General features: G+C 44.8%; 1 protein-coding gene across 2 annotated transcripts in view; it reads right to left on the bottom strand.

The window, feature by feature from the left end:
• LOC144771821 (aldehyde dehydrogenase family 3 member B1-like) overlaps window positions 1-26,500 on the bottom strand; it is a 295,143-nt gene that overhangs the window by 190,990 nt on the left and 77,653 nt on the right. The window contains exon 2 of one of the 2 annotated variants that reach the window (XM_078656114.1): window positions 7,571-7,635. The exons of the other annotated variant lie outside the window; for it this stretch is intronic. Coding sequence (XP_078512240.1) covers window positions 7,571-7,578 — 8 coding nt within the window. The 5' untranslated portion in view covers window positions 7,579-7,635. The remainder of the gene's footprint in view (window positions 1-7,570; window positions 7,636-26,500) is intronic. 2 annotated transcript variants of the gene reach the window in all.

Raw genomic sequence — 26,500 nt, 5'->3', positions numbered from 1 at the left:
ATTTAAACAACGCATGTGTGGTTTTAAATACACTCACTACTCGGATTCGAACAGTAGGGTGAAAGAGTGCGGATAAACAACGTGATACTTGTGACAGAAGGCGAAAGTAGTGACAATTTAGACAACATTTTTAAGGAAAAGGGGGGAGGAGTTTTTTAAGGGGATTGAAGAAGGAATACACGCCCACACATGGTATAATGTCGGTCTGCAAGGGGAGCCCCAGGATGGTACATATCACGTAGGTGTACCGGCAGCTATATGACATTGTGGTGAAACGGCAGCTCATTTCTAGTGCCCTTCTCGGCGTGACAACCTCTAAGGCATTATGGTGAATTAGCAGCGCAGTTCTAACTATACGGGCAGTGAGTGGACAGTGGCAGTGTCCCTGCTGCTTTGACGGCGCGAGTATTAGCGCATGTGCTGATGCTGTTTTAAAGCTGACTACGAGCATTTTAAAAATAGCTGATTTTAAAAGTGAGGGGCATTAGGAGGAGAGCGCTCAGGCTTCCTTTGTGTGCTGTCATCTTACGGTGACTCGTAACTTTTACTGGGGGCACTGTGCACTGCTGAGGTTTTACCTGAAGGCAGCTGCAGGGGCAGGAACATCAGGCAGGAGGGCTTGGCTCGTTTCCTCCTTCCCGCCTCGTTCTGACGCTGGTGATTAGCACCGTTCGAGCAGAGGGCGGGGAAGGTCCGAGCAAGCCACTTCCGGTGCAAAGGGGAGGACGGGCAGCGCTCTCGTGTTGCTGACGCTGTTGGGGGATAAAAGGCACTGGACTACGGGCCCCGGTGGCGGTGAGTGGACAGTCGCAGTGTCCCTGCTGCTTTGACGGCGCGAGTATTAGCGCGTGTGCTGATGCTGTTTTAAAGCTGACTAGGAGCATTTTAAAAATAGCTGATTTTAAAAGTGAGGGGCATTAGGAGGAGAGCGCTCAGGCTTCCTTTGTGTGCTGTCATCTTACAGTGACACGTAACTTTTACTGGGGGCACTGTGCACTGCTGAGGTTTTACCTGAAGGCAGCTGCAGGGGCAGGAACATCGCGCAGGAGGGCTTGGCTCGTTTCCTCCTTCCCGCCTAGTTCTGACGCCGGTGATTAGCATCGTTCGAGCAGAGCGCGGGGAAGGTCCGAGCAAGCCACTTCCGGTGCAAAGGGGAGGACGGGCAGCGCTCTAGTGTTGCTGACGCTGTGGGGAGATAAAAGGTGGATGCCTAACCGGCAGCGCATCGGGCGCGCCGAAGGCGCGCCGAAGTCGCGCTTAAGTTGAGCCCGTCTGCGCCCGTCCGCGGTCATTTGCGGGCCAGGGCCAGATCCCATGCCCCATTGGGAATGCATTTACACTGGAGCAGGACGCAGCTGCTGTCCCTCCGTAATGCCACCTCTAGTCCCTGCTTGCACAGTATGAGGGTGGAGGAGAATGCGGGTTGCGAGCACTGTCACTTTGCCTACAACTTGGAAAGGGAGGTGGGAAACGAGCACCACGACCTGGCCTGCGGTCTGTTGAATGTACGCTCTTTGCGGAAACATAAGCTGGATGTTTACGATCTGCTCACTGAGAAGCAGTGGGATCTCATGTTTCTCACAGAGACTTGGCTTGATGAGTGCTCAGCCCCTGATGTTATGGAGGCGTTACCAGAAGGCTACACTATGATTAGGCAGGATAGACCCACTGGTAGAGGAGGAGGGATAGCTATTGTAGCCAAGCAACGCCTACGTTGCCATTTAGAGAACATCTCCATCATGGACAGTGAGGCGGGTAGTTTCACCATTAAAGTAAATGAGGGCTACACTATGAAGGGTCTTTTGATCTATAGACCCCCAGGCCCTCTGGCCAGGTTTGGGGACAGTTTAGTGGAAGGCATTATAGAGGCTGCGCTGCGCAGGGATAAGTTCCTGGTGCTAGGGGACCTTAACATGCACTTGCAGGACCCCATGGATAAAGCCGCCATGGACCTCTGCCAAGAACTATGTGCCCTTCAGCTGGATCAGAAAGTAAAAGATCCCACTCACCAGGGAGGCCGCCTACTGGACCCCATATTTGCCAACTGGAGGGAAGTAGATGCCCTGACTCCTATCCCTATTCCCTGGTCGGACCATCATCTGGTACCTTTTACCATATGTATCCCTGGGGTTAGATTACCGGAGCCAGCTCCTCTGTACCACCCGAGACGGAGATGGGCCACTTTCTCCCAAGTTACGTTTAGTGCGGCACTTATTAGAGGGGGGAGATGATGCGGAAACAGCTAACGCTAACCTCTGTAAGCGCATAACTGAGGCGCTAGATTGCACGGCCCCACTCTCCCTGGCTAAACGGGGTTACCGTACTCAAAAAACGGCCCGTGGTATAGTGGCGAGCTTCGGGTGGCTAAAGCAGCACTTAAGCGTGCTGAAAGGCAGTGGCGGGTGGCATTTGCCACGGATGCCAAGGAGGAATATCTAATTGGGAGGCGCGCCTATCGTGGGTTAATTAGGAAGGCCAAAGCGGCGTATTATGCCGGAAATTCCACGAAAGAATTGCTTTTAATTTATAAAACTCTTTCGGGTGGGAAGCCATCCACTACGCCAGATGACTGCTCAGTGGAGTCCTGTAATAGGATTGCGGACTTCTTCGCCGGAAAAGTAGCAAAAATATACTCGGCCTTCCCTAGCCATCCTACAACAGGGTCTGAGTTTGTAGAATCCCCTAGGGAAAGGGGCGACCAACACATGCTGACCAACTTTGTCACCCCATCCCCGGAGATTCTCATGCAGATCTGTGGGTCAGTAAAGTCAGGCTCCCCTCGGGATCCGACAATGCCAAAACGGCTAGTCGGTAGTCTGTCGGCTCTGGAGCCGTACATTAGACATCTTTTGGATGTCTCCTTCAGGACCAAGACTGTGCCCAGAGACTGGAAACAGGCGGTGGTGCTACCTCTCCAAAAGAAGCTTAACATCGGCCTCGAAAAACTGGAGAACCTCCGGCCAATTTCCCCTTTTACCCTATATGGCCAAGGTGGCGGAGAAAACGGTAAATACCCAACTGATGGAGTTCGTGGAAGAGGCTACCCTCCTGCACGAGACCCAGTTTGGTTTCCGTCCCCGCCACTCTACGGAATCGGCGCTACTGATGGCAGTGGAGACCATACGCCAGGGGGTGGATGAGGGCCAGACTATGGCTCTCATCCTTTTAGATCTAAGTGCAGCATTCGACACTGTAGCTCATACCACCTGGCTACAGTGTCTGAATGATGGCGGGATATCAGGAGCTGCACTGGAATGGATCCAGTCTTTTCTGACAGGGAGAGGCTTTCAGGTTCGACAGGGAGACTGCTACTCAAGGGAGATTGGTTTGGGCCAGGGCGTGCCTCAGGGTTTGTCCCTGAGCCCAACCCTATTTAATCTATATGTCTCCCCGGTGGCGCCCCGGTGGCGCCCATCGTCGAAAGCCACGGCCTGCACATAGTAACTTTTCTGAATTACAGGCCCAAGCAAAGTCAAAAGAGTCAACAAAACTCAGAAGCTCTATCAAATAGTACTTCCTCTAACAACCTGATGAAATCAAGGCCACTGGATACATTTCATAACGTCGTTGCTCAATGTAGGCCGCATAATGTTATGTCTGGCGTTCACGGACAGGAAAAAAAAATTTGACCTTCACATCTTCTGAGAAAAATTCTGGGCTGTTGTGACCAGTAGGTTTTTTTTTTTTTTTTAAACTCTTGTTTTTGAATTTTCTTCTTTAAAAACTAGAAACTGTGGAAAATGTTAATATCTAACCATCATGTCTCATAGGACTGCCTGTTAGTCTTTTACCAAAATTACAATTAATTGACATGAAAGTAGTTTTTCTTAATGTCAACGCATTTCTAAATTTTGTGGATGGGCTACGTGTTAAGGTGACGGAGTAAAGTATTCGAGCGCAGGTATTAAACATTCATTGAAGTTTAAATTATGCCCACAGATGTTTCAGGACACAAAGGGCTTTCCAACCCCTCGCAGCTCTGAGATATTTGTTTCATTACTTTTAATTTACTTCTCATAAGTTTTTCACATTTTGTATGTGTGCTGCACTGTACAGCACACACCCAAAGAGGGAAAGTGTTCATGGTATCCTAAGGATAATAATTTATCCTGGAAGGGTGCTCTTCCATTACAAACACTATGGTACAGAATATATCCCTTTGCACTGTTGTGCAAAGGTGTGCTCTTCCATTACAAACACTATGGTACAGAATATATCCCTTTGCACTGTTGTGCAAAGTTGTGTGCGAAGCACTGGGAAGCCTGATTCTGCACCAGCTCTAGGGAGAGAGCAGGACAGTGCCCCTATCTTAGTAGATATGACATATTCCTGCTCTCTCACTCTCTGTTTAAGAACACTCTACTGAATTGTTTAATAACCAAGCATTGCACATCACGAGATAGCCATTTCTCCCTCATCACTGAACAGATGTTCTTATTTTTTTGTAGAGTTTTTGCATTTCTAATATATTTAAAAAAGGCAATTTTAACAGATTTCAGAATATGGATGTTTATTAAGTATATTGTCTTCTATAGTACATGTTGTTACTAATATTAGTTGTAAACAGACATACAAAATGTACTATTTACATATTCAGAATATATCTCTGTACTGTCAACACTGAAAAACTGTAATTACCATAAACAAATTCAAAAACTTTCAGACAATGTTTAAAACAACATTCATTAGTTGGTTAGTAAACCTCCACAAATGCTGTCATTTGAACAGGTTAAAAAATATTTATTTTTGTTCTCAGTGAGTGCTGTTTGACCTATTTCACCACTTGTGATTAACCATACAACTTCAGCACTCCAGACACTTCAACGAAATGTTTGCTCGAATGAAACTATGGTGAAAACAATTCTTAGAATGATAAAAGTCTGTAAAAGGTGTACATGTTAGTGTGTCAAATGTAAAGAGAAGATATATAGTTTACTGCATTGTGGACATCATTTTCTCTGCAAGTTTATCAATTACTACTTTGAAAAGGAGAGGACATCTTAAAGAAATTGACACAGTGCTCTAAAGTAGTAGTACACAGTAATTATTCTCTCTGTGAATAAAATGTAGAGGCTGACAGTGATTGTCACACTTCATGGGCCAAAGGACAACATATACTTAAAACATTAACAAAATCTATATATCTCTGAAATCAGATCTAATACACTATCAGCCTGATTCATCAATCTCCCGTTTTGCGAGCCCCTAATAGCGATTCATAACGAATCGCTATTAAGGACTTGCAAAACGGGATTCATGTAGGAATTGCATAAAGAAATGCGATTCCTACACATTCCTTATTTGCGATTAGCTAATTGCTAATCGCAAATAAGGAATAACTCCCCATTCATTCCTATGGGCCAAAAGGCCCATAGGAATGAAAGGGGAGTATTCCTTATTTGCGATTAGCAATTAGCTAATCGCAAATAAGATAGCGATTTAAAGGGTGCCAGGGGTGTCCAAAGGACACACTGTAGCACACCTTAAATGCAAATTGAAACAGGTGTTGTGTGTGCAACATGCAACTTAGAAAAATGCTTTTAAAAGCATTTTTCTACGTTTTCGCTATTTACCACGAGGTTTGTCCTCGCGGTAAATAGCGGGCCGAAATTGCGAATTCGCAATTTTTAAATGGATGATGAATTGCATTTAAGGAATCTCAAATAGAGATTCCTTAAATGTAATTCCTCGCAAAATAGCGAAATCGCTATTACCGATTTTTGCATTTGGGATGATGAATCCCAAATGCAAAAATAGCGCTCGCAAAGGGCCAGATTCTCAGAATCTGGCCCTTTGCGAGCCGATTTCGGCTTGATGAATCAGGCCGTATATGTTATATTTTCTCAAACGATGGTTCCAGAAAACATGAAAATTAGTTTTCTAATTCTTTGGCAACCTCTCCTTGAATGTCAGAAAAGTATCTTTGCATTCAGTCCAACCTGACCTATTTCTCAAATATACAGTACAATGATCTGATGTAATGGTCTCACCTTCATAAAAAAACAATGCTGACAATAGCGTAAGTTTTTTTATAAATTATTATCCAACGATATTTAAAGTTGATAATGTCAGTGTCTACTTTAGTGCCATCTGGTCTACATCTTTGTAGCATTAGGATGATCTGGGTTTTTTTCCCTAACAACTAAACTTGAAAGAGTTGGTTTGCACAACTTTTTTCAACAACTTATCAGATGACACTGATCTGCAGGCTGGGAAGGTAAATATACAAATCACTTAGAACCAATGTAAATGCAAATCTGGGTGTACTTGTAAAGCGCACTGCGACTCCATGGAGTGTCCTGGCGCTGAAGACTGCTGGGGAACCCGTCCTGGTTTTCCCTGTGAGATGGTCCCTTTCTGGGTATCTCCAAGGTGAAACCAGGCATCCCCGGCGTCTGTGGGGGGCCATTGTAGAGATGAGGCAAGCTTAATGCCCAGAGTTGCCGAGTGTGTTCCGTGGTTAAAGTAGGCACCGAGGCGAGAATTATCGAGTCCGTTTTGACCCTGGTCCACGACCCTGCCGCGTCGGGAATTGAACCCTGGTCCCGGGCCGTTCTCTGCTTATGGGTCTGCCGCCTCTAACCAGTGAGCCACACGACTCCACTATCAATGGCAATGTCAGTTCTTGGTGACAATTCACACATTCATGGGTCTTGTAATCATTAATTGCAAACAAATCATCAAGAGGAATGCATTCATTTTCTAAAATAGCTAGAACATCCTAGACAAATTCCTGGGCATCCTCTTGAAACTTTGTAGTAAATTCTGTTCACCCTGTACACAGGTCGACGAATACCCGTTTTTAAGCTTGCACTGTCCTCAGTAAAGTTGGCAGTACTCTACATCACTGTTCTCCTCAGTTTTATGAATAAGTTAAGTAAACTGAAATAAAACATCTACAATTACATTACAGTAACTTTTTACTCCATTTAAATTAGAAAATTGAGATACTATCATAACCTTTACTTTATCCGCTTTCAACTTTATGTTGATGAAGCTCTGCCTTTCTGACTTTTGTGCCTTTCTTGTCTGCTGTGCTTCTCTCAAACTTCTGTATGTTAGAGAATGCACAATTTTGAGGAATTGAGTACTGCCCAACAGGTACAGTCATGGCCACCCAGCTTACAGAGTCAGATGTTTCACAGCACATCCCAGGGGGATTGTCTTTTGGGTATGTTCTTGGAGATGCAAAAAGAGGGGCCCCAAGCTTTGAGGGCAGGGGGAGTCACAAGTGTTAAATCGTAATAGAACTAACAAACAAACATATTTAAGACTTGGTAAAAGGAAACAAGGTTGTCAACGAAATGCTTATAGGTACACTTTTGCAGCACATTGCAACCTATCTGGAACAATCCAGAAGGTTCTGGAACAAGCCAGTAAATAAACATTGATAGCTCAGGGAAAACATTCTGGAACAAGCCAGAAGGTTCTTGAAAAAGCTGTGTGATGATGGAAGCCATCTTAGATTTCAGGAGGGTATAAATACCATTCCCTTGGACCACACCTGTTGCCAGGCAATCGAAGTTCCAGTGAAGACATCACCCATGTTTTTACCACCAACCCAGGTTACCTGCGCATTCAGGAAATCTTCTTTTTCTGTGAACCTTGCTCCTCCTGGAGAGACTTCCCAATGAACTGCAAGAAATAAGAGAAACAAGAGAAAGCTAAGTAAATTAAGGGGTATATTTTCAAGAACGTGCGATAATCATCGCCAAAATAGGTTAACGCAATTTCACATATCGCTCTCTATCGCGGGAAAATAACTCTGTGTCAACGTCACATTCTCAACACGGCGGTAACATGTGATAGTGTCCCCATAACGCGTCAAATGTCAGCGATAACATTACTGGGTCGGCGATGCAAATTCAAACCCGAACGCAAAAAAAGTTGCATTGAGCCGAACTGCGATAAAAAAGTCAGCGATAAGCAGGGCTAGGCCTGCAAGTCCCACAAGTCAGGCTGCAAAAATCAGTATAAATACGGCAGCAAAAAACACAAACATAACATAAACAACTGCGAAGCACCATGGAGGTAGCCGGAGCAGGTACAGAGGACAACCAGATCCCCACAAGCCCCACAGAGGACCAGTCTGGGACCTCGGGGTCAGGGAAGGGCAAGGAGAAGAAAAAGAGGAAGACGCGGTTCAGTCCGCAGGAAAACAGGATCCTGCCACCATCTAATTGCCACTGGAGAAATTGTCAGCACTAAATGTTGCACTTACACTTGTCAGAGTGATGTGCTAATGCAGAGGAGTGACATGCACACAGGGAATGTGCCTTGGAATGAATTTATTTGCAGATGCTGTGCCTGTGGTCATTGTGTCCTGTCCCATGATTGCTAAGGACAGTCCCAACGTGAAGTGCTCATGTGAAGAAATTGTTAATGATAGTGTCCCTGCTGCACTGGGGTGTGGTCCTCCTGCTTCATCCTCATCGTCCGGTGCATCTGGCACATGGATTCATGGGGCATTGGTGCGTACACATATGTTGTGCAACACACAACATGCAATGATCATCTTCTACACTATTTGCGAGCTGTAAAGGAGTCTTCCACCTAAGATATCCAGGCACCTGAAACATGACTTCAACACGCCAAATGAGCACTCCACGATGCCCCTGGTACGTTTGTAGGCCACATTGTATTGCCTCTGGGCCTGGGTGTTCAGGGCTCGGAGGGGTGTCATCATCCACGGGCAGAGTGCATATCCTTGATCACCGGTGACAGGGGAGAGAGATGTGTCAATCGGTGGTTCTGCATTGTGTTGGCAGGCTTATTAGTATATTGGTGTGTGATGTGTGGGAATTTGGGATTCATGTTTGACATGTCTTGCATGTGGCAAATGAGCGGCATCCATGTGTATTCCGTTGCCTCACAGCTGCTCCTCACCCCCCCCAAGCCTATTTACTTGGGTGCGCTGCGCAGCTGCATCACTTGCACTCCTAAGACACACGATTGTCATGACTGTCTGTGCATGTCCACAAGCCTGACAATGACACTGTGATATTGTCCATTGAAGGTGGTCGGCCACGTGTGTGTAGGCATATGGTGGCCACAGAGACACACACAGTAGTTGCTTTGGTTGCCATCCCTGAAGTGAACCACGCCCTGAGCCCGGGCTATTAATTTACACTCCTACGCTGGCCAAGCACACTCCGCTTATGCTTACAGGGGGGACGACATAGCTACATGTCCAAGGTGTACCCCACTGGCTGAGGTAACATGGTTGCGTCCACTGTCTACGACACCACATTCACCAGGAGTATATGTCCACATGGACATGTCTGTGCTCTGCATTTCTTGAGTCTGTCTAGCACATCACCCCATCATTGTATTCATTCTGATTCATGGGTCACTTGCCTCCCTTCGCACATACTTGGTTCCCACCTCTCACCACATCCTGCTATTGTGTGACAGAGGTGCCACGACGTGGATGATTTGTCTACATGCTGGCCCCTGTTACCACAATCCCTTGTGTTGTCGTGTCTGGTAGGTGGGCATGTTGTTTGGCATGTTGTATGTGATGTTGTAACATGTGCATTCCCACAGTTGTGAGTTGCATGATTGTGAAGTTGAGGTGTGTGGTATGTTCATTTGGTACTTACCAACGAGCAGTGCATTTCCGTAGGTGCCACCCTCGAAGCGCTGGTTGATGATGGACTGTCGGAAGATGTAGGAATCATGCACACTGCCTGGGTAATTGGCGACAACGTTGGTGAAGAGTCCCCGGTGGTCCACTATTTCCTGCACATTGATGGAATGCGTGTGCTTTCTGTTGCTGTAATTGTATGCAGTGTCGGCAGGGGGCACAAGTAGGAAATGTGTGCAGTCAATTGCCCCCAACACGTGCGGGAAGCCACCTATGGCGTAGAAGCCTTGCTTGGTCTCCAGCTGTTCCTGTGTAGTGTGGGGGAGTGACGGTGCTGGGGTACCAAGCTGATGATGGCTTCCAAGACAGTTGTGATGAACTTAGATAGGGCTGGCTGTGAGACTCCTCCGACTCTGGCGGTTGTTGGTTGGAAGGTACCAGAGGCCAACAGATGCATCACAGCCAGCAGCATTGTCTGCAGAGGGAGGTTGGTTGTCCGCTGTGTTGGTACCGTCAGCCTGTGGGCAATGTGGGTCAGGATGCGGAGGATGGCTAATGGATGATCTGTTTTTTCTGCTGTTCAGGCACTTGCACACTGAGAAGCAGATGACAGACAAACCTCAAGAGTGATACAAGGAACCTGTCATACAGTCAGCGGTTGGCTATTTTCTTATTTTGTCCCCATTCCCCTTGGTGTTCCTCCAGAATGAGTGCTGTGTACAACTTTCTTGGTTGAGCATCAGGGGGTGTTGAAGGACAAGCATAGTGCATCGCTCCTGCCGGGCCGATTATCACGTTAGTCACTCTCTGACACATACGGTGCATACAAACTTCTCAAACAATTGCTCTCTCTAATACATGGAAGGTACCAGAGGCCAACAGATGCATCACAGCCAGCAGCATTGTCTTCAGAGGGAGGTTGGTTGTCCGCTGTGTTGGTACCGTCAGCCTGTGGGCAATATGGGTCAGGATGCGGAGGATGGCTGTCCTTTTGAGCCTGTACTGGGCAATGACTTCCTCTGGCGTTATGTCTGTGAGGCTGGTGCGTTTTCAGAAGGACCACTGTCTCAGTGGTAGTCTGGGGGGAGGTCCAAGGGGAGGTGGTCCTGGGGGGGATGAGTCTGGGGGTGGTGGCGGTGGGTGTTGTGGGCCTCTTGGGTCTCCGAGCTGCATGATCAGTAGCTCCATGACATGTGTTAGACTGCTGATGTGGCTTAGGCTGGGCTCCCTTTCATACTGCAAGTTGTCGTCTTGCTTAACACCAGTAAAAGGCAGGTGTTAATTCCCTGCTGCTATCGCTCCTAATCGCCTGTTTTTGGATCGCTTCGCCGATCTGGCTGATCGGTGAGAATATCGCGGAGTGGTGTTTTCGTGTGTTTTTACACGGGAACGCCTACTCTGCATATCATTAGCATTAGTTGTCGCTCTCATCTGTGGCGATGTTTTTTGCGGAAGCTATCTCTGGATAACTGGCGATAGCGGCAGTTTGCACCAGCTTGAGAATGGGGTGATAATTCTTTTGCCACTTTTGCTGCACTAAAGTGCAGATAACTCGGCGATAAGTCCTTGAGAATATACCCCTTAATGTTTACCTCCTTTATGCATGTATAAAAGTCAGGAATTTGAGACAAAGAATCATGATTGAGCATCAGTAAAAGAACTTGGTGGACAAAAATGCAAGATTCTTGATTATTTTCACAATTATTATTTGGTGAATCTCGCAATCTGCCCTAACCAAAGAGAGACATTAAGGAAACCAAGCAGTGTGTGCTGTGTTCTGTTTGGCTATATGCTCAGAAACAACTAGAAGAGACAGAACTAACGTTTTAAAGGATTCTCATGCGAATGAACATGTATATTGCGTGTAGACTGAGAGAAATTATGTAAATGATTGAAACAATAAAATAAAAGCTGTAAAGGGGTTGTTAGGAAAAACTAATAATCTGTTTTTTTTGCTGTTCAGGCACTTGCACACTGAGAAGCAGATGACAGACAAACCTCAAGAGTGATACAAGGAACCTGTCATACAGTCAGCAGTTGGCTATTTTCTTATTTTGTCCCCATTCCCTTTGGTGTTCCTCCAGAATGAGTGCTGTGTACAACTTTCTTGGTTGAGCATCAGGGGGTGTTGAAGGACAAGCATAGTGCATCGCTCCTGCCGCGCTGATTATCACGTTAGTCACTCTCTGACACATGCGGTGCAAACAAACTTCTCAAACAATTGCTCTCTCTAATACATGAGATGTATGTATTTACATTGCTCTCATAAAAGCCAAGAAGGCACAGTCCAGAAAGTGACCTGACTTGTGACTTAACATAAGATATTCCTTCTTTAAAAACGTTCTGGCCTAAAACATTTTGGCCTATATTTATCATTGCTGCATCCATACTTGATCCTTGTGATTTATGTATAGTCCGACCTACAAACTCACACGGTCCCAATATCGGCTCTTATCAGTTGTCACCCGGTGAGGAGCCTATATCACACGGTGTCCAAACAATTCGCTGAAAATTGTTTGGAAGCATTGAGCAGTCGATGTCCATTACAGGATGTGAAACCTCCCCAGGATATCAGCGGCAGCCTCCAAGGCTTTGTTTTTTGGTGTTGCCCGGTGGAGGTGGTGAACTAAAAAGTGCCTCTGGCCATAATTGGCACTAAGCCATGCCCCCTACGCCCCCCCCCCCAATCACACAATGAAAAATGTTCATTAGTTGGCAGATCTGGTATAGTGATAGCATAAGATAAACACTGAGAACATTTTTAACTCTGCTCATAAAGATCTTTCACTAACAGGAATTGGGCACTGCACCTTCCTATTTGTTCTAGTTCCTCTATATAGTCAAACCTTTCCAAAACTGACTCAAATTTAGCTGTGCTGGGATATGTGCTGAAATCTACCACATTATCCATTGCTCCATTTACTAGGCCATGCTTGTCATTCATATAACTATTGCTCAGACGTGAGTCCCATGCTCTCCACACCACTGGAGTCAAGCTATCCAGGCTGATGACGGCTGATAGCCAGAAACCGGTCCTAGGATGTTTGATTCCGGTCCAGGAAAGACATGGCTTGGTAGTTTGGACTGGACTGTTCCCATGAGGCACAGGGTCAGACTGATTTGCATATGGCCATGTCTGAACTGGGGTGGTGTGGAGTGCAAAAAAACAAAGGATTTAGGCCCAGATCTCTGTACTCGGGTGAATGTATGACATTGTTCTGCATTCTGTCAATCAATTGTTGTTTTTGCATTTGTCATTCAATCAATTGTTGTTTTTGCATTTGTCATTCATATAACGGCACAAAATAATCCTTACATTTTTACAGAGCCTTTTCAAAACCAGCTATATGCGAAACTGACTTATAGGTTGTGGAGTTTCTTCACCACTTTTTGACACAGTTGTAAGTTTAATCCTTGATACTCCATCTTGCCTACTGAGGCAATCTGAATAATTTCCTGCTTTTCTAACTGTAATATTTCTATATTATACTGTGCACATTCATCCAACGTTGGCATGAGGCACACAATCTGTAACTTTTCTCCTCCATTACACTTGGAGGTGGTTTGATATCAATTAAGAGAACAACTAATGTATGAATTTGGGAGTCCATTTAGCTTCTTAATTTACTACACCTATTCTAATATATTTTAGCATGCTGCCATACTTCACATCTGCAGTCTGTATCTTGTTCTTAGTTAATTTAGCATATTGAAAATTTTGCAAAATATTCACATTTTAAATACTGACTAAACAGTTCCTTGTTTGCTCACGGAGAAGCTTGTGAAAAACGGGCTGGCCTTTTACAGGAGTCAGATGAATAAAATCACCAAGGATTAAGATATGCTTTCCTCCAAATAGTATGTCAAAGTTTTCTCTGAGAACTTCTGGCATTAAAGGTGAACGAATGATAGCATCACATTTAAAACCTTGCTAACCTCACCAAAAATGAAGACCTTCAATTTAGCTTAAGGCACAGGTTTATAACATGGGCGTAGGATTTTAATGCCTACAGTGCTCCAGACGGCTATACAGCTATTAGAACATTCTGCCCCTAGAGACAGCTTGCTGTACCATGCTATACATGCCATTACAGACTGACTCCAATGGTATAAACCTCTGCCAAAAGTGGAGATCTCTAACAAGTGAGGCGTACTAATACCCATCTACAGTGGGCTAGAAAGCTATTAGAAAATTCTTCTTCATGAGGTCAGAACATCCTAATACACCTTTATTACCTAGTGGAGCAAATGCAGTAGCCATTCACGACCCTTTACAGTGTTATAGCCTGAGACAAAGGTGAAGAACTTCGATGAAGTTTTCATGTTTATTTTGTCCTTGGGACAAGTAGGCCCAAATCCCCGCAGCACAAACATGTTAACTGCCAGTTTACAGTACAACATTATGGATCAGAGAAGGGCATTGTCTGCAGTTAAGGTAACACTTGTGTCTGTAAATATGGAAAAAGTTGAAGTTGATATGAAAAACAATACATTTATTTATGTGAACGAGATTGCGTCTTTATTAATAAATTCACCTGTTGTGAACTCCACATCAACCCCAACTTGCAAATACATAGTTAGGCCAGCACTGAGACCGTGGCCCAAGGTTAATGAATGATAGACATAAACAAAGAGATTCTATCAATGTGTGAACATGTATTTTATTTGTTGGTTTTGCAGTGATGAAAATATAGTGAAAAATACTCTCTCTTAGGGTGATAAAGATGAGAGCGCTATGTGCTTTTTAAAATACCCCTCACACACTAAAAAAATCCAGTAGTGTCATGCTTCATCATTGGGTTCTTCCCGTCCCTCTACGGGGCGGGGCGTGCTACGACCTGACCGACTACGCGGGAGCACTGAAGTGGTGACAGGACTATGTGATGGTGCAAGGTGTCAGTGAAAGTGTAGGGACCTAACAATGTGTGTGAGTACAAAAATTAAAAATCCTCTGGCTAGTAGAAAAAAACAATTTATTAGCTTCTCTAGCTGGGGACGTTAAGAAGGGGGTTTTGGGGTTGAGCCGATCGCTGCAACCTGGTCTACATGTTTCGTAGGCAGTCCCCTACTGCCTACTCATCAGGACCTTCTACTGGTCCCTACGAAAATAAGCTCAGTTGCTAAGTGTTGTCAGCCTGTCTTCCTAAAAACTAACAGTAAAATTCCACTGTTAGTTTTTGCTTCAGGGCATGAGCTGGCCCCTGGGAAGCAAAAATTATCAAAAATAGTGACCCAAATGTGGTCTCTGTAAAGAAAAGGGAAAAAAAGGGAAACACAGATATTTACATTTGTAGCTGTTGATTTTGCGCTTTCATTGTTGTTTGCGCCACAATTTCACTCATCAAATCCATTCACCCATTACACAAAGAATAACTTTAGACTTTATGGACAGAGTGATGGATCAGTCTGCCATCCCCTGGCTGTCCGTAGGTGATGACGAACAGTGGACGAAAAGCACACAGATGTTCATAGTAGTAACTGTGGTTTGTCACTGCGCTTTCATAATTGTCTGCGCCACAATTCTTCTTTTCAAATTTCATTAGCCCATTGCCTAAAGCCCTAATGCAAGACTTTATGGACAGAGTGATGGTTCAATCTGCCATCCCCTGCCTGTCCGAGTAAATCCCCGAACTTATACGTGCCCTTTGTAGTTAGGGCTGTTTCTGTCTCCACACACACACACTATCGCGACTCAATACATGCAACGATATCTCACAGGATTAAAAAGGAGGAGCCCGATCTCTCATACTAGTCTTGAGGTTATGGTCAATGAATCAATAAAAGTCCCCACAAACCGGGACGCACCCCTACATTAGAATGGTAACCATACATACTGTTGTGGCAAGCGCGTGGTGCCCCATGAGCTGACAATCGGTAGGAATTCACCGCGGCGCTCTGCGAAGAAAGAGAGCCACGCCCTTAGCGTTTTTGTACACACTGTGCGAGGAGTAAAAAATATGTCTCAAAACCCACTTGCTTTAAGACCTGGGGTAAAGGTCTGTAACTTACATTGTCCGCATAGTCCCCAAGTCTTACTTCTACCAGTGTTGCCGCTCTGCTGAATGCTCGCGTGTTGGGAGCGGTGAATCATTTAAGCTTCACTGCGCGCTGGTGCCGGGTGTGTCAAAACACTAGCGCGCTAACTCAAAATGGCCGCCCGTAATGGAACGCGGAAGGGTAGAAATCCGGAAGTCTACCTTCTATTTCTATTGGTACTCAGATTTTGCCTGCACAATGTAAATCTTAATGCAAATTAGATCGCTATTAACAAATTGTGACAGAGGAGATTATACAACAATAAGTTAGTGCAAAAGCCCTAATATTATGAACAGGTCGATTGTAGTGGACCTAGATTGAGAGGTATGTGTGTTTAGCAAAATGCGGGAAACATGTATGATAGGTGAGTAGAATTCAGCTTGGAATATTTACGCAGGTTTCTGCCCAGAGTTGGGAAAAGATGTATTGGTTATACAGATTAAACAGCGAAAATCGCTGTGAGATATGTTTATGGAAAACATAATTATTATGTGGTTTGAGACTTGACCCCTGTGCTAAGGTTGGGCACAGTAGTCATACACCAGTGGTGCTTTGTTCCAAAGGGGGGGGGGGGGGTTCCCACATGCCAGTAGAGTTGGTAACTTAAAAGGGACCTCTGTTAATATCTTGGCCACGGTTAGGGGTGGTGCCTCAGAGAGTGGGGGTTCTTTTGGGGTACGGGGGTTCTATAACTGACCCCACGGAATTTCATCGTTCAACCCATTTTTGTTGGACTGGACACGAAAAACCCATCTCTGTTCCTTTTCAAGGAGATGTCTTTCGTTGTCGATCTGTTCAATTACAGTCCACAGTATGTCTTCAGGTTTGTGACCACTTTCCAGGAAGTGGTTTGTTAATTTGGTGCTGGACTTTTTGCACTTGATTGTGCTTTTGTGTTCACCTATTCTTAACTTCACTGCCCTGCCCGTCATGCCAATGTATTCGAGTTTGCAGGGACAAGTGATGAGATACACAACATTGGAAATATTGCAGTTGCTAAATGTTCTTTGTTCCCATGTTGTCCCGTTGTTGAAGGTCAATTTCTTGCTTTTCCTGGTCAAACAGCATACCTTACATCCGCCACAGGGGTAATGCCCTTGTACAAAGTTTGGATTACCAGTGTTGTTCACCCTGTTGGCCTTGGGTCTGGTATGGACCAATATGTCCCTGACACTCTGTGCTCTTTTGTGCGAGAACATAGGTTTTGGAATTTCCAGGCCCCCACTGTTGAGGATCTTCCAGTTCTTGTTAATTATTTTGCTCACCTGGTCAGAGTTGGTGTTGTACGTGGTCACACAAATGGGTCTATGCTCTTCCACTTTTTTGACTTTGTCCTCCAGGAGGCTTTCTCTGCAGTTATTCCTTGCTCTCTTGTAGGCTTGATCAATGATCCTAGGTGGGTAGTTCCTCATTTTCAACTTTTTCTTTAGGTCTTCTGACTGAGTTTTGAAATTGGCAACTTCCGTACAGTTCCTGCGAAGTCGCAGGAACTGGCCGTAGGGGAGGTTATCCCTCAAGTGTTTCGGATGAAAGCTCTGAAACATCAAGAGACAGTTCTTGGAAGTACTTTTAAAATGGGTTGTTGTCATCAATCTGCCATTTTTGGGGAAGATGTTCAGATCCAGGAATACCAGATTGGTTTTTGTTGTGACGCTGGTGAATTTGAGGAATTCATCCTGATAGTTAAGCCATGTCAGGAACTGTTGAGCGCTCTTATCATCGCCATCCCAGATGATAAGGATGTCGTCAATATACCTCTTCCAGGTCAGGATCTTTAGCCGGAATGGGTTACTGATGTTTAGTATCTTTGTTGCCTCCAGGTGGTGAACATAGAGACCAGCTATGCTTGGAGCAAATGTGCTTCCCATGCTGGTCCCATGCTTTTGAAGGTACAAAGTGCCGTTGTACTCAAAGAAATTCTCCTTGAGAGCCAGGCAACAAAGATACTAAACATCAGTAACCCATTCCGGCTAAAGATCCTGACCTGGAAGAGGTATATTGACGACATCCTTATCATTGGCATGACGAGCAGGGCAGTGAAGTTAAGAATAGGTGAACACAAAAGCACAATCAAGTGCAAAAAGTCCAGCACCAAATTAACAAACCACTTCCTGGAAAGTGGTCACAAACCTGAAGACATACTGTGGACTGTAATTGAACAGATCGACAACGAAAGACATCTCCTTGAAAAGGAACAGAGATGGGTTTTTCGTGTCCAGTCCAACAAAAATGGGTTGAACGATGAAATTCCGTGGGGTCAGTTATAGAACCCCCGTACCCCAAAAGAACCCCCACTCTCTGAGGCACCACCCCTAACCGTGGCCAAGATATTAACAGAGGTCCCTTTTAAGTTACCAACTCTACTGGCATGTGGGAACCCCCCCCCCCCCCCCTTTGGAACAAAGCACCACTGGTGTATGACTACTGTGCCCAACCTTAGCACAGGGGTCAAGTCTCAAACCACATAATAATTATGTTTTCCATAAACATATCTCACAGCGATTTTCGCTGTTTAATCTGTATAACCAATACATCTTTTCCCAACTCTGGGCAGAAACCTGCGTAAATATTCCAAGCTGAATTCTACTCACCTATCATACATGTTTCCCGCATTTTGCTAAACACACATACCTCTCAATCTAGGTCCACTACAATCGACCTGTTCATAATATTAGGGCTTTTGCACTAACTTATTGTTGTATAATCTCCTCTGTCACAATTTGTTAATAGCGATCTAATTTGCATTAAGATTTACATTGTGCAGGCAAAATCTGAGTACCAATAGAAATAGAAGGTAGACTTCCGGATTTCTACCCTTCCGCGTTCCATTACGGGCGGCCATTTTGAGTTAGCGCGCTAGTGTTTTGACACACCCGGCACCAGCGCGCAGTGAAGCTTAAATGATTCACCGCTCCCAACACGCGAGCATTCAGCAGAGCGGCAACACTGGTAGAAGTAAGACTTAGGGACTATGCGGACAATGTAAGTTACAGACCTTTACCCCAGGTCTTAAAACGAGTGGGTTTTGAGACATATTTTTTACTCCTCGCACAGTGTGTACAAAAACGCTAAGGGCGTGGCTCTCTTTCTTCGCAGAGCGCCGCGGTGAATTCCTACCGATTGTCAGCTCATGGGGCACCACGCGCTTGCCACAACAGTATGTATGGTTACCATTCTAATGTAGGGGTGCGTCCCGGTTTGTGGGGACTTTTATTGATTCATTGACCATAACCTCAAGACTAGTATGAGAGATCGGGCTCCTCCTTTTTAATCCTGTGAGATATCGTTGCATGTATTGAGTCGCGATAGTGTGTGTGTGGAGACAGAAACAGCCCTAACTACAAAGGGCACGTATAAGTTCGGGGATTTACTCGGACAGGCAGGGGATGGCAGATTGAACCATCACTCTGTCCATAAAGTCTTGCATTAGGGCTTTAGGCAATGGGCTAATGAAATTTGAAAAGAAGAATTGTGGCGCAGACAATTATGAAAGCGCAGTGACAAACCACAGTTACTACTATGAACATCTGTGTGCTTTTCGTCCACTGTTCGTCATCACCTACGGACAGCCAGGGGATGGCAGACTGATCCATCACTCTGTCCATAAAGTCTAAAGTTATTCTTTGTGTAATGGGTGAATGGATTTGATGAGTGAAATTGTGGCGCAAACAACAATGAAAGCGCAAAATCGACAGCTACAAATGTAAATATCTGTGTTTCCCTTTTTTTCCCTTTTCTTTACAGAGACCACATTTGGGTCACTATTTTTGATAATTTTTGCTTCCCAGGGGCCAGCTCATGCCCTGAAGCAAAAACTAACAGTGGAATTTTACTGTTAGTTTTTAGGAAGACAGGCTGACAACACTTAGCAACTGAGCTTATTTTCGTAGGGACCAGTAGAAGGTCCTGATGAGTAGGCAGTAGGGGACTGCCTACGAAACATGTAGACCAGGTTGCAGCGATCGGCTCAACCCCAAAACCCCCTTCTTAACGTCCCCAGCTAGAGAAGCTAATAAATTGTTTTTTTCTACTAGCCAGAGGATTTTTAATTTTTGTACTCACACACATTGTTAGGTCCCTACACTTTCACTGACACCTTGCACCATCACATAGTCCTGTCACCACTTCAGTGCTCCCGCGTAGTCGGTCAGGTCGTAGCACGCCCCGCCCCGTAGAGGGACGGGAAGACCCCAATGATGAAGCATGACACTACTGGATTTTTTTAGTGTGTGAGGGGTATTTTAAAAAGCACATAGCGCTCTCATCTTTATCACCCTAAGAGAGAGTATTTTTCACTATATTTTCATCACTGCAAAACCAACAAATAAAATACATGTTCACACATTGATAGAATCTCTTTGTTTATGTACATCGTTTTGGAGGGTGATTCTATCAACTCCTCTGTACTTCCCTTATTGTTTTGTAATGAATGATAGATACAGGTGAGGTGATGTAAGCTTGTACTTTACTGCTGATATTGGCTCTAGTATAAAAATGTGGACCTACGTTTGCATAGTTTAACAATATGAGGCTACAATTAATGCTCCCAGAGTGCTCTCTGATAAGATGCAAAATTTTGCAGAAGTTTGAAAGCGAGATTGATGATTACTTGCTTTCAAAATAAAATGTTTAAAAAATGCCACTAAGAAATAAAGTTTTATTAAACTACTGTAAAATATTAGGTATAATTTCTGTGAAGCATAATCTAATAAAATGTGTTGATACATACTAGTATTTCCAAGAAATATTCATAATGGCAAATCAGTGTGCGCAGTTTCAACAAGATTGTGGGAAACATGAACATAAACAAACACTGGTTAATCCTGGACCTATTTAGGAGCCCAATTCTTAAAAGCCCTTAACTCAGGTTCAGCTCCAATTTCTTTCTCAGGATGTTGCAGAGGAAAGTAAAGATGGCTCGAGATGCAGTGTTTGGCAGCTGTCTGACACAACTCCAACCCATGCTAACTTTGTTCTGCATGTTACATAATGAGCTTCCAGAGACCTTTGTATAAAAGCAGGGACAGGCAAATTAATTTTTTGTCTGGATATTCTTCTCTCACCTTCTGCAGTCCTCATGCCCTCCACCAGAACCTAAAACTATACAGATGTCTAGACCTTAAATAATTTCCAATACTTTTTAGGCATAATTTTAGACTTTGGTTTGTATGTCTTCATGTGTTACTAACTGACTACTCTTAGACTTGAACCAACATTTCAAATTCTTCAGATGTAGTAGTTACTCATATTTTGTACTAGCAGCCCGTCCCGACGTTGTCCGGGTACGAAATAGAATGAGTGTAATGTGTGTATTTGGCAAGGGCAATTTATTTCAAAATCTCGCGGTAGACAACATTTTTTGTTTCTTTAGAATCGGGACGGAGAAGGCCCAGCTGCAGCCCTGTTTGATGTTAGCAGGCGCGTGGAATTGGTGTAGTGATCCGCCGTCTGAGCCCGGCTACAGCCCTGGTTGATGTTAGCAGGTGCATGTAATGTCGTTGAATGAGAGAGTTATCAGCCGCGGGTAAATCCGTTTAATGAGAGAGTTGAGTGACAGCGAGTAGGAGAGGCTGCAGTAATTGTCCCCGCTGACACACTCATTTGCGTGTGCCCCCGCTTGAGGCCCAGATGCAGGCCTGTTTGATGTTAGCAGGCACGTGTTCCCCCGCTTGAGGCCCAGCTGAAGCCCTGGTTGATGTTATCAGGCGTGTGTAATTAGTGTACTGATCCGCCGCCTGAGCCCGGCTAGAGCCTTGGTTGAAGGTAGCAGGCGCGTTTAATTTCGTTGAATGAGAGAGTTCAGTAACAGCGCGCAGGAGAGACTGCAGTAACGTTACTTACAACGCCTCCAGCTGAACGCCTTTGTCACGCCCCCAGTACACGGCCACAGCAGACGATCTTCTGATTAATGTACGACCCACATGTCATGATGGGCGGAACATAGCACACGTCCCCAGCGTTTCTCACGCCCCCAGCGTGCCCCTTGATGCGGCGCAATTGCATTCACATGGCATGAAGGCCGGACAAACACCCCCAGCGTTTCTCACGGCCCCAGCGTGTCACGCCCCCAGCGTGCCCCTTGATGCTGCGCAGCAACGTAATTGGCACTTGTATGTACGACTCACATGGCATGAAGGGCGGACACACGCCCCCAGCGTTTGTCACGCCCCCAGCGTTTGACATGCCCCCAGCACACGCCCACAGCCCACGATATGATGACCGTACCACACGACCCCAGCGTTAGTCACGCCCCCAGCCCATGCCCACAGCACCACGCAGACACGCCTACAAGGTACTACTTTACTGGCACGGTTCTTTTACCTTTTAAATGTATATGGTGGCCGTCTGCATAGGCTATGTCCTTCTGCTGCAACTGCCCTTTCCAACGCTGTATTGGGTGTTGTTATTGGTGCTGTGGTTACTGAGATTACCCGCCTCAAAGGTTTGGGCTCTCTCTTTATAATATTAGTATGGATTGAACATTTTAAGTTTTAAGTTGACATATGGTGGTCAGGCAAAACATTACATCAATACTCACACACTACCCCTCCACCCTGAAAATACATGTTGCACACATAGTTCACTGAGGCAAGTCTTTCTGCTGCATGCTACAGTTCTGGGTAACTAGGTGTCCACCTTTTTCTTTTGGCCTCCGTCTACAAGGTCCAATCCACCCTAATCCTCTTTCTCATTTCTCATATGAGACCTCTGTAACCCTAGCTCCCTGTGGACCAGCCTCCCCTTACATTTTGCGGCACCCCCTTCTATCATTATTTTCCCTTGCCTACACACATCCATTCCCAAAGCCAAGGCTTACAGCCTTGGGCATATTGTGCTGGGCACTTCTGGGCAATTTCTCTCTTTTCTAGTATAAATCATAGATTAATCAGTATTCACATATATGACGTTGTGCATGAGTCCCTCCATATTCCTATTATTACTAGGGATGTTTGAGCATCAATATATACTCCAGTGGTGTCTTCTAGGTTTTGAACCACTCCAACCAAATATGATTGGAGTTTAGGGCATTCCCAAATTGTAAGGAGTTGGAGGGTGCACTACTGACCACAACTTGCATGCACTGATCATCTCTGGCCCTACCTATTGTGTGCAGAAGGGCTCGGATATAGTATATTCAATGCAGGATTTTAAATTGGACTTGGCCGAAGCTCGCCTTTATGGCCACTCCTCTTGGGAATTATAACGCCTCTTTCCTTCAACTCCCCCTATGTCGCTCTGCCAAAGTGCCCGCAGCTGGCCTAGTTTACCCTGTGTGTTCCTCATCAATGTGTCGTACGTGAGAATGTCTTTGTCTTTCTAATCACTAGGGTGGAATCTTCTTTGGTCTCCTCTCTCAGTGGAATCTCGCGTGTAATGTAAATGTAAATGTAGGTGTACTTATATAGCGCACACCTGTAATGCATGCGTGTAATGCAAGGCGTAATTGCAAGTATTTAAATATTTGTGTTTTTGCCATTTCATACTTGAACCATAGTTGCTCAAATGGCACTATACCATTTGTGTCAATACACCAATCTAGTGTGGATAGGTCAATATTGTCGTCTCACAGTGCCACGTCTTGTGTCCAGCCACTATGGGGTCTTTGGGGTAAGTCTATTCTCCTATGCCATTTCTCTATTAGCCATACAGATATGACTGTTGCGGTTGCAAGTGGTATGTCGTCCTCCACACGCCATACAGTGCATGAAGGTATCCTTTCTTGCCCATTCTGGCCAGATCAATCTGAAATGCTGGGTCATCTAGTGGTACGTATGCCCATTTGCTATGAAAAATTGCCACTTTGTAGTATTTACGAACATTCAGTAGCTCTACACCCCCTTGGTATACAGATCTGTGGAGGGTGGGCATAGCTATCCATAGTGAACCATTTAAGAACAGTAGGGATCTTTATAATCTATTTATTGTAAGGAAGATCTCATCAGAGAGGGTGTACGGGTTGTTTAGTAGTATGCACGGGGTAGTGTGATCATTTTAAATCTCACTGCTCTGCCCGGACTTCTAGTGATCGTGCCCTCCAGTGTTCAATAGCCTTTTACTGCCTAGGGAGGAGAGGGGCTAAATTGTCTTCATAGTGAGTTCTCCTGTCTTTAGATATCCATAGCCCCAGATCGGGGTAGCATGAGGTAAGGGAAGGCCTCTGTCTATTGCCCAACTTCCCATTGGGATGTCAGGGATTTCTCCCACTTTATTCCTAGCCCATATACTGCAAAGTTCTCCCAAAACCTTACCAGGAAGGCATCCGGTTCTGCCAAGCCTACTAGAACATGATATTATCTGCAGATAGAGATATCCGTTCCTCCCATGTGACGTCCCATTGCTAGCCCCATACATGGGCACCAGCCTGTATCCATTCAGCCAAAGCCTCTATCGCAACAGCTAATAACATCGGCAACAGGGGAATTCCTTGTCTTGTGCCCCTCTTTATGGTGAATTTCCTGGAGAAGACCCTATTCACTTAGAGTCATGCCCTAGGGTCTGTATAAAGTAGTTGAGTCCATTTAAAAAATGTAGGTCCGATCCCCATTTTATCCATGATTAAAAACAGCAAAGGTCATTGTACTGAGTCAAACACCTTTTTTGCATCCAGCGATACCAGCTAGTAGTGCAATCATCCCCTCCGCAGCTGTGATAATATTATAAAGGCAAAAACAACAGTTGATGGACAGAATGCAGAACAATGTCATACACTCACCCCAGTACAGAGATCTGGGCCTAAATCCATCGTTTTTTTGCTCACCGTGCCTTATTCTTGACCCTGTGCCCTATGGGAACAGTCAAGCCCAAAGTGCCAAGCCAGGTCCTCCCTGGACTGGAAACAAGCAACCTAGGACCGGTTTCAGGCTTTCAGCCCTCATCAGCCAGGATAGCTTTATTCCAGTGGAATGGAGAGCAGGGGACTCACGTCTGAGCATACCCGTCCCACTCGGGGTGACAAATGCAAAAACAACAGTTGATGGACAGAATGCAGATCAATGTCATACATTCACCCCAGTATAGAGATCTGGGCCTAAATCCATCGTTTTTTTGCTCACCATGCAATGGCACAGGGTCTAGACTGATTTGCATATGGCTGGGTTCAAACTGGAATGGCATGGTGAGCAAAAAAACGATGGATTAGGCCAAGATCTCGGTACTGGGGTGAATGTATGACATTGTTCTGCATTCAGTCCATCAAGTGTTGTTTTTGCAATTATGATAAAGGCAGCATAGGTTTAGCTTGATAGATATATGCAGCATTAATTTAAGGATTGTGTGCTGCGAAGAAAATGCATTGGGCACAATCACAGTGGTAGTTCTCTCAGTTCAAATGAGAGAACCCTTGGAAAAGATGATTAATCTCTTTACTGGCACTGCCTATGTCTATTCCAACATACGTCAAAGGCAAAAGTGGCAGTGGTCCAACCAAGTTTGTATAAAGATTGAGAAATCTCAGAAACATGTCAGTAAAGTATTTTCCGCATTTCTCTGTGACTACTCCGACGGTAGGATGTTAGAAACATGGACTTGGACGGGGGGGCAGAGGGTGAGAGAGGCAAGAGCAGGAGCAGTAAATGAGCCACTAAGTACCAGTGGGTGTGGCAGTATCGGCACAACAGACCACACCGTGCAGAAGGGAGAGACCAGGGACACAAACCCAGACAACATAGCATTGGGTGAGGGGGAGCAGGGGCAGCAAGCTAACCATGGACTGCAAGTTGGTATGGAGGTGGCAGCACAACAGACCACACAGATGACTGAGTGTCCACCACCCCCTTCCCTTTAACCTTTTTCAATCACTGTTACTCAACACTCTGTCCAGAAACATGACTAAGAACTGCAATATGCCCCCAGAAAAATAAATCTACTCCCTTTTTTACTTTTTAGAGGATTTCATGTGATATGATGACATCAGAAACGAAGCCCCGCCTCCGATGATGTCTGTAATGGAGGACTTAATGTGATATTCTGGCATTACACACTTAACCCCACCTCTGGTAATGTCTCGAATGGAACATCAGATGAAGTAGTGAATGCAATAATGGTGCTTTTTAACCCCTACATATTGTAAAATGATTTTCCTTGCAAATTATTTAATGATGTGGAGCACTCTTGAGTCTGCAGGGACCATGCTTGTACTACAGAAAAACACAATAAACAAAATATAGAGACAGATTAGAGGGTGCAGATTTCACTGCAGTGATACAGGCTATTTCACCAAACGTGGGTTCCTGCTCGCATTACATATGCAGGACAGGTGGCTTTTATAGTGAAGAGACCATGTCACAGTGTGCATGTTACTATGGTCCCGATTCACAGAACTAACTTAAGACAAAATCCTAAACTTACTACTTTTGGTTAGGATGTTGTCTTAAATTTGTCTTAAGACAGACTTAAGACAAAATCCTAACTTAAGTCTGTTTTAAGACAAACTTAAGACAACATCCTAACTTCTGTGAATACCAAAAGTAGTAAGTTTAGGATTTTGTCTTAAGTTAAGTTAGTTCTGTGAATCGGGCCCTATATAGTGCAGCTCCAAATACTGCAGGCAGAGGTACACATATCAATAGCCTAAGAAAGTGGAGAATTGGTATAGGGGAATGAGAACTTACCTCAAATAATAATCGCAATCCTTGTCAGGGGGAACCACAAATGTCACTATATAAAACTGAGCGTAACCCTCTGTTAGCTTGACAAAAATCAATCACGCTTAATTTAGAGGCAATTTGTAAAGAATCTATGCAGTACTCAAACAGTAATACAGTGATAATAAAGTAAAAACACAACACAAGAAAAATCCTAAAAGAATTTAGAAAAATTGAGAATATTTTAATAAATAATTACCGCTGCTAACGCAAAAAATCAACAAATAGAACTGGA

The sequence above is a fragment of the Lissotriton helveticus genome, chromosome 1_1, assembly GCF_964261635.1.
Source record: "Lissotriton helveticus chromosome 1_1, aLisHel1.1, whole genome shotgun sequence".
Classification (NCBI taxonomy): Eukaryota; Metazoa; Chordata; class Amphibia; order Caudata; family Salamandridae; genus Lissotriton; species Lissotriton helveticus.
Note: the sequence above shows the minus strand (reverse complement) of the source record. Positions and strands in the feature narration are given on the sequence as shown.